Below are 14,146 nucleotides of genomic sequence, written 5' to 3' on the forward strand. Positions count from 1 at the left end.
TCTGCCGAGATGCTGCTGACCCTCGGGCCGCCCGGAGGTGCAGGGTCCGGGGATGCGGGATCCGGAGATGCGGGGTCCGGGGCAGCCCCGCCCGCTCAGCCCGCCCTGCCCCCGCACCCGCCGAACGGCTCAAGGGCTCCCGGGGGCTTCTGTGAGACAGAGCGACCGGCAGCAAAAGCGGTGTGAGGAGATGCCGAGGGCGAGGGACACCAAAATGAACATCAACCCGGTACAGCCAAAGTCTCCAGCGTCTTTTCTTCCCGTCATTTCAGTACTAAAAGGACTGGTGGTGACCAGAGGCTTGGGGAACAGCAGACAAAGTTCGTCCCGCCCTGTTCGAAGGCCTGTGATAATGGTTGGCAGTTAATGGGAAGTGGAAACTGAAAGCAGTGAGACAGGGGAGAAGGAGCATCTCCCGGAGGAGCAGGAGGGAAAGGGCTGCCCGGGCAGCCTTACTGCAGCTCTAAACAAAACCCCAACAAAACGAATCTATAAAATTAATTCTTTATCAATTCGCAGCCACTTTAAAAGTAATCAGGTGGTAACAACAGCTAACATAAGGCAGGAAAACCGAATCATGCTGATGTAGTGTCATTTGCCTTCAGGAATCCCAGGGCCCAAAGACTGGGGGAAAGCTGGAGCAAGAAAGATGTAGCCTTGGGGAATGAGAATCAGGTCAGGGAATACTCAAGTGAGCTGCACATATGTAAGTCCTTGGGTTCTGATGGGATGTACCCACAAGTGCTGGCAGATGTCATTGCAAGGCCAGTCCTGATCATCTTTGATTGATCACGGCATCTGGGAAAAGTACCCAAGGACTAGAGGAAAGCCCGTCATCCCCACCTTCAGGAAAGGCAAGAAGGAGGACCTAGGAAACTACAGGCTGGCCAGACCCTGGAAAGGTCGTGGAGCAGCTAATGCTGGAAACTGTCTCCAGGTGCATCAAGGAGGAACAAATCCTCAGTCAGCATGGTTTCACCAATGGGAAGTCACACTTGACCGACTCCATAACTTCCATGGTGAAGTGATTGGCCTGGTAGATGAGAGGAGAGCAGTGGGTATTGCCTACCTGGCCTTCAGTAAGGCCTTTGACAGTGTCTTGCAGCAAAGAAGGTGAGTGGTACCCTGGGCTGTGTTAGAAGTGTTGCCAGCTTGTCAAGGGACATGACCCTCTGGCACTGGTGAGGTCACACCTGGAGTGCTGGTCCAGTTCTGGGGTTCTGAGCACAAGAGAGACATGGATTTACTGGAGAGAGTCCAGTGAAGGACCACAAGGATGATGAAGGGGCTGCCACCTCTCTCTTGTGAGGAAAGGCTGAGAGACCTGGGACGGTTCAACCCAGAGAAGAAAAGGCTCAGGGGAATCTCATCCATGTATGTAAACTCTTGGAGGGGGGGTGCAAAGGGGTCAGGCTCTGTCAGTGGTGCCCAGTGACAGGACCAGAGACAATGGGCACAAGCTGGAACAACAGGAAACACTTTTTCACGGTGAGAGCACTAGCTGACCAGAGAGGTGGTGGGATCTCCATCCTTGGATAAGTTCAAAAGCTGTCCAGACATGGTCATATGCAACTGGCTCTAGGTGGAGGTTGGACCAGATGACTTTCAGAGGTCACTTCCAACCTCAATCCTTCTGTGAATTTCGTCCCGTGACAGGGTGGTTGGTTGTCAGGGCCTTCCAGAGGCCACCAGGCACCACATGGTATCACGATGGCTGCCAAGAAGCTGCTTCCTGGGGAACAAGGGAGGGAGAGATGACAAGAGGAAGTCCCCACAGGGTGGCTCTGCCACATGTTGGACACCACCCAAACCCTACTACTCAATAGTTTTCTGAGAAATCAGGGGAGCTTTTCTGAGAGGCCTCAGAAGAGGCTGTCTGCAGCCCTGCTCAATTCCTTGGTCTCCCAATGGCAGACAAAATGCCCAAGCTGCAGATGTGCCCAGGTCAGAGGTGGGTTTCCAGCATCCCAGTGGAGGGGATCAGATTCAGAGCAGTGCCATGACCTTGCAGCAACGCTGCAGGCTCAGCCCACTGGAGTTTTGTAATTAAAGATAAACCCAAACAACCACTCTGGGGAAGGCGAGCCCTGGTGCACACGCTGCTCACTGGAGAGGCAGGAGTGCTGCAGAAGAGGACCTGAGGACAAAGCACAGCCACAGGGATGTCAGTGGCCAAGCGCTTGTACAATAAAGCAGAAGTTATTGGGCAGATTGGTGGGTGAGACCTGGGGGTGAGGAGGAGGCTGCGCCAGAGGCCCAGAGGGTCTGTCTTCAAAGGATGAGTTTTGACCTGAATCCAGACAAAATGGAGTTTTCAGTGATGAAAATGATGAAGTTTGGGAAATGTGGAGAAGGAGGGGTTTGTGAGGCAATTCTCTGCCTGCGCCCACCGTGTCATTCCCTTGGCCACACAAAACGAAGACAGCACCTAAAAAACCTGCAGGGTTGCCCTTTTTCTTTGCGTTGTACTTCACATTTCCAGCTCTGCTCATGCTCTCCCTTGGGGTTTTGTCAGGCTTTAGGAAGGACACAATGCTGAGGCAGAGTGGTGTGACAGCAGGCAGCCACACACCCCGTCCTTCTGTACTGTATGTTTGGGGTGACACCTCAAGTTTGCAAAGCACAGTGTGAATGTTAACCAGCCAGTCCAAGGGGCTGTGTTCTGTGTGTCCTGTTGCCTCTATGATACAGCGTGATGGCTGCGTGTCACCTGCTTTTCTACAGAGGAGCTTCACAGAAGCAGCTTTTATTTTATTAGGAGCCACACTTCCATTGGAGTCCTTGCAACCAAGTGCTGAGCAAAGTGCATGAGAGGAGAGATGAACATCCCCAAAGGTATTTATAGATCTGTGTTCCCGGTCCTTTCCTCTTCACTATGAAAACAATTGTATGAGTGGATTATTTTGACTTGTTCAAGATTTCCAGAGGAGGAGATTAATGTGCGGGAAGCCTCGCAGCACAACTGGAAAAGCTGGCTGGCTTTGCACATTTTCATGAGCTTCATGGCTCGCTGTGTCAAGGTTATCTTCCTCAGACAGGGAGATGTGGATGTCAAATGGCAATGCAGCCAGTGGGAGGGCTGGGGTCTGACAGCAGCTGCTGAAGAGCAGAATTACCTGTGCCAGAGGAGCACCAGCCACCACTGTGTGTTGCAGTGGGTGTGGGTGCTGTTCCCCAAGGTGTTCATCCCTCCCTTCTAGTTGTTTTTCCTATCTGAGAAAGCCCTTGATTTCAAATGGCCAAGTGGGATACGATGGAGGTGTCTTGCACCCACCTTTCTCTCAGCTGGACAGGGTTTTCCAGTGGTGCCAACTTTGCCTGACCCAGCCAGTGATGTTGTATGTATCCCAGGAGGCAAGAGTTGCCCAGATGCCTAGGTCTCAGGGAGAGGGAACAGTTTAATGTGTAGATGTGTCAGAAACTGTTTGCAGGGTAATTTTGACCCCACCTTAGCCTTCCCTTGCCAAGACAATTCCCCAATATGCAAAAAAAAAAAATTAAAAAATTGCCAGGACCTCCTTCCATCCTGCAGCTATTCCAGCACCAAGGGGTATGAAAAGATAATATTTTACCCCCATCACTCCCCCTTCTCTCCTGCCCCCTGCAAGGGATTTCTAGTCTGTCCAACTGTATTTACAACAGTGTTGCTCTGCTGCTCTAAGGGGGTGAGACTTCTTTTGTGTCTTTCATACACTCCTGGTTTCCTCTGTTTTTCCTTAAGCAGAGCGTTCAGAGTGATGTTGTGCTTAAAAAAACCCAGAAAAACCTTCAGTTCATATTTTAAAGCAGCCATACCAAACAGATCCTCACTGTCAAAGTTTTGTTTCTCCCTGCACACCAAGAAATCAACTTAGCAAGCCCTGGAGATGATGTCACTGAGTTGTGGTTTGGCTTTTTTTGGAAGGGAGGAGGGTGAAGCCCTGTTTTCCTCCACACATACGTGAGGGACGAGCTTAGAGCAAGCCTCAGAAAGAGGAAGTGAAGGGCTGGGTTTCCAGGGAAGAGCTGGTGCCACCAGGGGTCCTGCCATGCCAAGCGGGGTCAGGGAACAGGTGGGAATCTGAAGGAAGAGAGCAGGAAACCAAAGCAGGGTTGAGGATGCGGAGAGGAGTGCTGAGCGGCAGGAAAGGAAAGAGGTGGAAGACAAGGAGCAGGATGAGGAGAAAGCGAAGGCATCAGCAGCTCAGCCCTTGCAACCTGGCCTGCACGTGGGGGTGGTTTTGAGGTAGTTTTTTTGGCATTATGGCAACTTAGCAGCCTGATTCCTACCCACTTTGAGACTCCTGCCAAACTGAAGCCACCTTTGGGAGGCCTTTAGAAGTAGGGAAGGGTGTGCATTTCTGTGGCAAGTTGAAGGAGATCTCAGAGCAGGCTCATCTTCCTTTACTGCCCCTAGTAAAAACAAGCCTTGAGCTGCCTGGTAGGTTTACACCCATGTAAAACGAACAGAGGAAAGAGAAGAATCTGCCTGCTGTGGGAAGGCGGGTGGGAGTCGTTCTGCTGTGGATGCCCTGAGAACTTGTGTTGTCTCCTTCGCCCTTTCCCATCAGTAACTTCCTCCTGCCTGCCCATGTCCACGCACAAATCCTTTCTTCCTGGTCACAGCACTGGTCTCTGCTTGGACAATATTCCTCTTTTGACTTAATTCCACACTTATTTTAAGTTATGAGTTTTCCTTTTCAGTAAATTAGTTAAAGCTTAGCATTAAATACCATCCTGAAATACCAACTATAATCCTGTGCTGGGTAGACCACAAAACATAAACTTTGATGCTCAAGTAAGAAAAGGCCGTTTTGTGGGGGAAAAGAGAACTTCAGTCCTAATAAAAACATTTGGCCTAACAAAGGGGCAAATCTCAACCTAGATACTATTTGTGGCCTTGCTGCTCACACAGTTGTGTCTGTGTGTCCAGGAAAGTATCCTGGACAGCCCTCTTCTATTAAGTTAACAGATGGTCACAACTGACAATGTTAATCACCTCCTTCTCAACCTGTGTGTTTATATATATATTTGCTTATATCCAAGGTACCAGAGAGTTTTTCATATCTAGTGGTACTAATGATAATAATTTGCATGATAGAGAGACTAGATAAAAACACCATTGTAGATAAATGTGTCCCCATTGAACAAGATGGATTTTGGAGCTTTACACCTGCCTACCAGGCTGAATCCCATCAAGAGAGAGGTAACGAGTTTTCTGGCCATGGTTTGGATGCTGGGCTGCACTTGGACCTTAGGGATAGCATGTGGTGGAGTACAGACAGACAGACAGACAGACAGATGAGGCAAAAGTTATCTAATGAAAATTTTATTTTTGTAAGTGTTAAATTCCTACTCAGAGGTAAGAATTTTTCTTCAGGCTTTTCCCCATTAGAATAAGGGCAAAAGGGAGCAGAGTGGTTACAGTTGGCAAGTGATGTGTACTTTGGATGAGGATGGTTTCTGACAGAAGCTGTGGGACTTTCTGCAGCTGTCCAACACCATGGCCTACCCTCCCTGCCATCTCCATCATGAGGTTGAAGCCAGGGCATGAACGTGGTGCAGCAATTATGTTCAGCTGTGTTGGGCTTCAACTATTAAAACTGGCATTTAACTGTGAAATCTGAGCCTCTAAAATGCTGAATGCTGAGCTGCCATTGTCTTTCAGGGAGTTATTTGTAGGGGGATGGATGCAGGATCCATACCTGGTAATGACAGACACATTTCTGTGCCCACCCATGCTGCTTACAGCATTTGTGTACTGCCCACTCAAATATACCAGATGGAATGGGAGCTTTTGCTTGTGGCCTGGAGACCTGGGGTCTCCTCACTGCCAAGGCTGATAGAGATGTGACCAGAGAGGGCACATGTCTCAGGGCCGCAGTGTTGCTGAGGCTCACCAGCATTCCTTCTTCTCCAAGCTACTTGTGGGGTGGCCAGGCACTTGTAAGCAGTGGCATGATAGCTTGCTGATCTCTTTCAGTCTTTCTGCTGTCCCACACAACTAGCCAAATGCTCCAACATGCTTGATATCTAAAGGTTGTTTGATTATCTGGGTAGATCCCAGACATACAGTCTTTTGTTTCCCTGGGCTTCATCTGTACATGATGTTTGGGTGAGCCTGGGGCTGTGTTGCTCTGACAGCACCCGAGCACAGGGTGCTGCCACTCTCCTGTGTAGGAAGTGTTTTATGATTCAAGATAAGAAAGTCCTTCACTTCCTCTTTTCTGTGCTTGCACGGCTGAGCTGCCACCGAGGCTGCACCATCCACACGACAGCCCCCTCACAAAATGGACCAGGAAACCCTGGGAAGCATTGCCCTACTCGCCATCGTCACCTTGATAAGTGTTGTCCAGAATGGTAAGACTTAAATAAACATTTATTTAAGGGCTAAAAGGGAACTGGCAAAAGCTCAGGATGATGTATGCTGATCTGATCTTTGGATAGATACTCGCTGGTTATAAGTGTGTGTGCACTTAGACATGACTTTAGGAATTATCTTCTAAGCATACAATTTTGCATGCTGTTGCTGCAGTGCCTTGGCAATCACATGGTCCTGCTCTGTGATATTCTGGAGTGATTTTGTAATACATGTCAGCCAATGAAAGGACTAATGTGTTGGGATACCCTGTGACAATATGCATTTCATTTGATGGCTGAGACCTCCTTTCCAGGCTAATGTCCCTAATGTGGACAGCCATGGCTGCTCTCTAGCCAGAGCCCTGCCTCCCCGGGCAGGGGCCGGGCCTGGGGTCTGCGATGGGCCAGACCTTTGCATGGAGCTGAGTGAAGGGGGCAAAGCTGCACTGACTCATCAGAGCAGTCTGTTTGGGTTATCTGTGGCCATGCAGTTCCCCTTGCTCTCCTGCATCTACAGGTCCTTCAGTCCAGCTAATCTCAATTAACTGTGGTTCCAGAGCACTGCATGTTTCCTGCAACAGGGAGTTTTCCTGTTAGAGCTCTTACTCAGACTTCTATAGTCCCCACTATTCTCCAGGATCTGTTAAATAAACCAAAAAGTTTCTTGCACAGATCTGATCATAATCTCTTACATGTACTTAATAATTTTAGCAGGAAATTCTTCCCAGAATACAGAGAAGGGAGTGAGTTTTGCCCCAGCTGCACTGAGATCTCCCAGGTCCAAGGAGAGTTGGCAGAGGGATGGAGGTGCTGGTGCAAGTACTAGAAATCCTCTGTGAAGCCTTCCTGGTCTGAATGGGAGATTCTCACTGAGCACAAACCCTGTGTTTAGTGCTAGGAAACGGGCTATTCTTGGGCTGCTGCAGAGAGGGGAAGTGGTGGGAGCCTCAGCATCAGCCTGTCTGCCAGGGAGGAAAAAAAGAGCTGCAAGCTGGTTGAGTTTCAACATAGGCACTAAGTGCCACATCGTTTAACCCAGTGCTGTTTTCTGATAAATGCACAGCCTGTGACATCACCAGAATAGGGCACATCCAGATCAGAGCACATACAGCTATTAAAAAACCATGCCAAATAGACATTTCTTGCTATTAATGAAATTACTTTATATACAGTTTTTTTCCTTCTTACTTTGAAACTCGGGCATTTGCCTCCAGCCTGACAAGCGCTTTCATCTCATGGAAATCTGTCTGTGAGATGATTGACCCAACTGCTGCAAGTGGGAAGTGTGGCACTTGGCAGGGGACTCAGTGTGCCAAGCACAAGCGGCACACAGCCCTAAGCCATGATTTCAGACCTTGCATCATCTGATTTCCTCCTCCCAGGCTTTCTGTCTAGAAAGACCAGACTTATATGCAGTCCTGCAATGAATGCAGTAATTAAGGCAACAGAAATGCTTGTCGAGGGATATCAGCTCTACTGAAATCTTGCTATGTCTCAGGTCCAGCAAGGCACCTGACTGGCTTCAAGTACATGAAGTCAGTACCATGTAAATTTAGGCTTATATGCTCTTCTGCATCTTGTGCAAGATTAGAAAACAGTTTGGGTGAATGCTGTTGTTCCTGAAGCTGGAGGTGGTGCTGACCTCCACTTACTGTCACCTTGTTCCTGTTGAGAATCTCCATATCCCACAGAACGACTCACACAGCCGGATGTTACTGAGTCACACATGTAGCTTTTGGTCCTGTTCCTGCATCAAAGAGATGTTGCAATCCAGCAGCTTTCAGGGAAAATCAGTGGACATTGCTGAGCAAATCAGGATGGAGGAAGCAAAGTCAATGACAAGAAGAGGCAAACTGCAGGGTTGCCAGCACTCTCTGGGTTGCAGCATCAGTGTGTGGTTTCTGTTGTCACGAACCCGTGGAACAACCAGGCTCGGACTGAACTCTTACATGTTAACTTGAGCAGACTGGGACTGCAATGGTTCAGGTTCGGGGCAGCCTGTGTAGCCCTGGAACCTCAGGGCACCATCTCCTGGTGCAGCTGAGCTGAATTAAACCATTCAACCTCCAGTCCTGCTGCACATCACTTATCTCATGCTGGCTTATGAAACCATTCTCTTGCCTTGAAGTTCAGAGTGAAGAGATGAAATATGAGCACGGTGTTGCAAGCTGCTTCTCTCTGTAGTCTCCCATTTCTCTGATGCCAGGTTAGCAGGAGATGGGAGCACAGACCTGCAGCAAGAACCACCCCTGCATGTGATCTGTCAGCTCTGCTCTGGTCCTTTGCCAAGCTCCAGCTCAGCCGAGCCTCAGGCAGCCAGAACTTGGGCTCTTGGGCTCCCTTCTGGGAAGGTGTAGTAAGTCTGCTGTGTGTGTGAAGTGGACAGGGCTAAGGAGGCACAAACATGGGGAGCCACATTCAGGGAGAAAGGCTCACTTGAAGCAGGAGTCTCTACCTCTCTGTATGATGGAGAGATGCCAGGTTCCACTTCAATTCACTGCCCTTACCTTGGGGTCCATGTGTTCCTGAGGAAATACAGCCATTGTGGCACATTTTAGGTAACTGACCTAGGAATTTTTGCTAGCTAAGCTTTGGACACCTCATGTGAGGTGGTTGTCTAAGCTCTTTCTTGAGCCAAAGGAGAAAGATCAGTGCTTTAATGGGTTGTTTTCTCTCATGCCAGTAGCTCTCTGAGGGATGAATTGACATCTTGAGGTGCCTGTCTTCTGTTTTCCTCTTTCACTCACTGTTTACAGAAGGAAAACATTCATCTCCTGAACACTCGTCAATATTTCTCGAGTTAGATATAATGAAGCCTGCTCCTTACCCACGGTGCAGGTGTACATGATAGCCCCATCTCTGTCCTTTGCCCTACTGACCAGTCCTTTGCCCAGGGATCCATACACCATATCAGAGACAGCCTGGAGCTCTTCAGCCAGATCCTTCCCAGGAGACCCAGAATTCTCAGGCCTGCCCAGCCCTGATCCCTGAGGCTGTGCACCACGACTGTCACTTCCAAGCTCTTGTCCTTGATGACCACTGTCACATTGGACATGTCTGTGCTCAGCCTGATGGCTCTTGGCATCAGGGAGCCTCTCTGCAGCAGCATGTTGGCATTTGGGAAGTGGCAGCACCTATGAAGGGGTGCAGAGAGGGAGATACATACATCTTCCTCTTGGCTTTCTCTGAAGCTGTGGCATCTTCTAGTGATTTCACACACATGCTAAAAGGAAGGGAGAACATATAATACATATCCCAGTGAGCCTATGCAATCCTAGACCTGCAGGAAGTGGCTGCCCATTGTTGCAGTTTTGCACCGGACAAAAAATGCCATTCAACCTAGTCCTCTTCAGCTAGATCCTCTTAGACCCTGTAGGCAGGTTAATAAACCCATGCCAAAGGCTGGGGTGGTGGTCAGATGGAAATGCTTAGAGCTCTCAGCCTGTGCCCCTGGTTGGTACCTGTTCTGGGTCCTCCAGGGCCAGGTCCTCTAGGAGCCAGCCAGAGCAGTCTTCAGATTCCAGGGATGAAATCCTGCAGCTTATCAAGTTATATTTCTATTGTTCTAATAATATCTTTCCTGATGGGTTATCTTTGATATATATCTTTGGCTAATATTCTAAACCATACATTAGTTTGGGTACTCTGAGATGGGATGCATGACAATACAAAGCTTGCAGCTTGTAGCCCATCAAGGCTCCGTCGGGTGTATTAGATACATGATTGATGGTCTCTGGTTTAGTGTCATCAGATAAAATGTGTTTGTCAAGTATGTAATACATTATCTTGAGGTGCTGCATTTTTGCAGCAGCTAACATCCTGACACAAAACTGTTTCTCAAAAGGAGGCTACACACTATGGGCACACAGAGATCAGCCAGGTCTTCATTTGCACTTTCTGGAAAATGAACCAGCCCTGCAGGATGTCCCTGGTTTGGCAAACGGGTTTCACTAAAAGAGAAAAGCCTCCTTTGTCTCTTTGCTCTACTAGAGACTGAGAACTGGGTTTCGCAGGTCTGACTAGAAAGCTTTTTTCCCACTGGGAGCAATAAGGGCCAAGTCTGGGCTGTGCTTCTGCAGCAGGCAGAGATGTGGGCTACCAGAAGTGCAGCATGGGGATGAAGCAGAGCTCTGAGGTGAGAGGCTGGTGCCAGTCACATATGAACACACGGGGATGTCCAAGGTTGCATCACACTGTGCCCTTGCACAGAGGGTTGGTTACACTGTGGTGACAGAGCAAGCACACTGGCCACATCCTGCACCTCCACTCACCCATGTCCCTTCCTGCTGTATAGCCTGGATGCTCATGAGAACAGAGTTGAGCCCACAAAGCCCAGCTCCTGCAATATCTCCAAATTACGTCTGAGATCAAATACTTTGTGTCTTTTTAACAGCTTTTTTTGCTAGCAAAGTGGAGCATGAAAGCAAACACTGCAACGGCAAGGGGCTCCAGCGGCTGGGATCCTCCGCCTTCGACCGAGTCTACATTGCCAAGTGAGTGGGCAAGCTCTGAGGAACTGGTGGGGGCAGAGCAGCGTTAATTTCTCTCTTCATTAAGGTTTAATCCGATCCCTTTTGGGTCCAGAGGTGGGTTCCAAGTGCCCTCAGATGAAAGTATTGTCCTCAATCCCTTGCTGTGTGCATTGTGGCAGTGTTCAGAACCATAGTCCTCCAGTATGTTTGCTGGTGAACCCAGCTCCTTTCTGGACACCGTGTGCTGTATTTGTATTGGGCTTGCAGCCCTTATGAATACTGTGTTCCTGCATTTGGGAACCAGTTCACTCAGCAGTAGCTAATGCTGGAAGAGTGATATGAGCATAGTTGGTGTCCCAAGGGCACTGTGGCTCAAAAGGAAAGAGCCTGCAGAGAGACTCTGACTTGCTGAGGAGCAGGTTGGTGGGAGAGCTTGTACAAACCCCTTGATCCCTGGCAGCTCCCTTGGCACACAGCTCTGCTTCTCTGCCCCATCTGTACCTCTTGCCTTTGACAACCCTGCAGAGAGAGCAGAGGGGAAAATTAATTCTAACCCAGAAAAGAAAAACACATAAAATATGTTTTATTACCCGTGAAGTACTGATGATCCACTGGGTGGAATGTCCAAGTGCTGTCCTTCACAGGTGTGCAACCTCTGCCAAGGGCAGAGTGCTTCCCCCTCAGAAAGCATTCCCACCTGAAGGATGCAGCTGGAAATCATTCCTGTTCCCCTGCAAAGATACATGGTAACGCTTGTGAGACACTCTTATTTGCAGTGTGATTCTCCTTTTGTGGGTTTCATGTAGTTTCACTGCCGATAGCTTGATTAATATGACTTAATTACTGGTATTTTCCTATCTAACAAAGCACACAGTATCTATTATATACATGCCATGATCAAACAGGTTAGAGGAGGAAAGTGGATTTCAGAAGTGCCAGGCATGTGCACTGGGTGGTTTGTTATGCTCATCAGGTAGGACAAAGGCAACCATTATCCAGGTGAGGAAACAGGGAAGCAGACCTGTGAGTAAGGCAGCACAGACATGCCAGCCAGCCCCTGCCAGGTCAGGGCCCTCCCACTGCTCTGGAGTAAATGCTCACCCACAGCAGCATTAGTGCAGCCCAAATTCACATTCCACCATCCTTTGCTGATGAAACATGTTGATTTTTTTTCCTATTTCCCCATGTTCTGATTTCTCTCTGATAAATTCCTTTCTAGCCAGAACTGTGGACACGCGTACCCTACGTTTCTGGCCACGCTTTGGTGTGCTGGCCTCCTCTGCAGCCCAGGTAACTGTCGTGCACCCAGGTCCTTCAGCAAAAACAATCCCACAAATAGGTTTCCCCTCTCCTCAGGAAGGAATAACCTAGATTGTTTTTTCCCAAGTTCTTTTTATATGAATTACAGGGATCTTATCTCCTTCCACAGTGCCCAGGGGTTTTCATTGGGTAGGAGCAGGTTGACTGGCAGATCTTCTAGTGCTAACTAAGCCATTGGCTTCTGCTAATGTTCATCCCAATACTTAAATGTCCCAGCACCCTCAGGATAGTTTTTAACAGTGCATTGCATTTTCTCCTGGTGTCTAGTGCATGCTAGGGGATGTGATACACCCAGTCAATGCCATGCTCCTTGGCCAAGGTGTTTCTGAGGTTGCTTCAGAGATTAGTTCTGTTGTTTGATTCAATACTTTCAGGGGTGCTGTATCACCATAACACTTGCTTTTCAAGGCCCAAGATAGCATTCCAGGCAGTGGCATGGGTCACAGAGTATGTTTCCAGCCATCCAATAGTTGCTTCCACCATTGTAAGCACATGGTGCTTGCCATGGCTGGCTTATGGTACTGTGATATAATCAATCTGTCAGGCTTCCCCATGTTGAGACTTCAGCCATTGCCTTCTACGCCAAAAAGGTTTTAGCTGCTTATCTTGTTTGGTTACAGTACACATTTGACATGTCCACCCCTTGATCACGAGCCCATCTGTATGCTGCACCCCTTCCTAACTGTCCTGGTGTGTCTGGGCCCACAGAGCTATAAACAGCTCACCCTTATGTTCCCAGCCCAGATCCACCTGACCCACTTCAATTCTAGCAGCCTGGTCCACCTGCTCACTGTTTTGATGTTCTTCAGTGACACCACTCTTAGGTACGTGAGCATCTATGTGACATTCTTTTGCAACCAGGTTCTTTACCCGAGCCATCATGTCTTGTCATAACACAGCAGCCCAGGTGGGTTTACCTCTGTGCTGCCAGTGTTCTGCTTCCATTGCTGTAGCCACTTACACAGAGCATTTGCCACCATCCATGAGTCAGTATAGAGCTAAAGTACTGGGCATTTTTCTCGTTCAGCAGTATGTAAAGCCAGCTGGATGGTTTTCACCTCTGCAAAATGCCTTCAGCAGGTTCTGCAACTTGTCATGTAAGACTTTCCCTTCCACCTCCCATGCTTTCCTACAACACAGCAGAACCCATCAGAAAACAGTAAATATTGTTTATCCTTGTCAGGTAATGTATTATACCATGGGGCCTCTTCAGCATGAGCCACCTCCTCTGGTGACAGTGAAATTTCGGTCCTGTGGCCAGTCCATGATCACTTCCAGGATTCCTGGGTGGTCAGGGTTTCCTATTTGAGCCTGTTGCTTATCAGTGCCACCCACTTACTCCATGTAGCACCAGTCACATGATAGAATCATAGAACAATTCAGGTTGGAAAAGACCCTTGGGATCACCGAGTCCAACCATCATCCCTACTCCACAAAGTTCTCCCCTAAACCACATCCACCAACACCACATCCAAACAACCCTTAAACACACCCAGGGATGGGGACTCAACCACCTCCCTGAGCAGCCTATTCCAGTATCTGATCACTCCTTCTGTGAAAAATATTTCCTAATGTCAAGTCCAAACCTCCCCTGTTGCAGCTTGAAGCCATTCCCTCTTGTTCTGTCACTAATTACCTGTGAGAAGAGACCAGCACCAACCCCTCTACAATGACCTTTCAGATAGTTGTAGAGACTGATGAGGTCTCCCCTCAGCTTCTTCTTCCTCAAACTAAACATTCCCAGCTCCTCCAAGCATTCTTCATAAGATTGATTCTCTAGGCCCTTCACCAGCTTCATTGCCCTCCTCTGTACTCGCTCCAGCACCTCGAAATCTTTATTGAACTGAGGTGCCCAAAACTGGACACAACACTCCAGGTGTGGCCTCACCAGTGCTGAGTACAGGGGGACAATCACCTCTCTACTTCTGCTGGTCACACTGTTTCTAATACAGGCCAGGATGCCATTGGCTTTCTTGGCCACCTGGGCACACTGCTGGCTCATATTCAGCTGCTTG

General features: G+C 48.7%; 1 protein-coding gene across 1 annotated transcript in view; it reads left to right on the top strand.

Annotated features, from left to right (window-relative positions):
* The first annotated feature begins 6,208 nt into the window (after positions 1-6,208).
* ALOX5AP (arachidonate 5-lipoxygenase-activating protein) overlaps positions 6,209-14,146 on the top strand; it is a 13,473-nt gene continuing 5,535 nt past the window's right edge. The window contains exons 1-3 of the mRNA XM_010005645.1: positions 6,209-6,339; positions 10,733-10,832; positions 12,031-12,101. Coding sequence (XP_010003947.1) covers positions 6,270-6,339; positions 10,733-10,832; positions 12,031-12,101 — 241 coding nt within the window. The 5' untranslated portion in view covers positions 6,209-6,269. The remainder of the gene's footprint in view (positions 6,340-10,732; positions 10,833-12,030; positions 12,102-14,146) is intronic.

The sequence above is a fragment of the Chaetura pelagica genome, unplaced genomic scaffold, assembly GCF_000747805.2.
Source record: "Chaetura pelagica isolate M959 unplaced genomic scaffold, ChaPel_1.0 scaffold269, whole genome shotgun sequence".
NCBI classification, from domain to species: Eukaryota; Metazoa; Chordata; class Aves; order Apodiformes; family Apodidae; genus Chaetura; species Chaetura pelagica.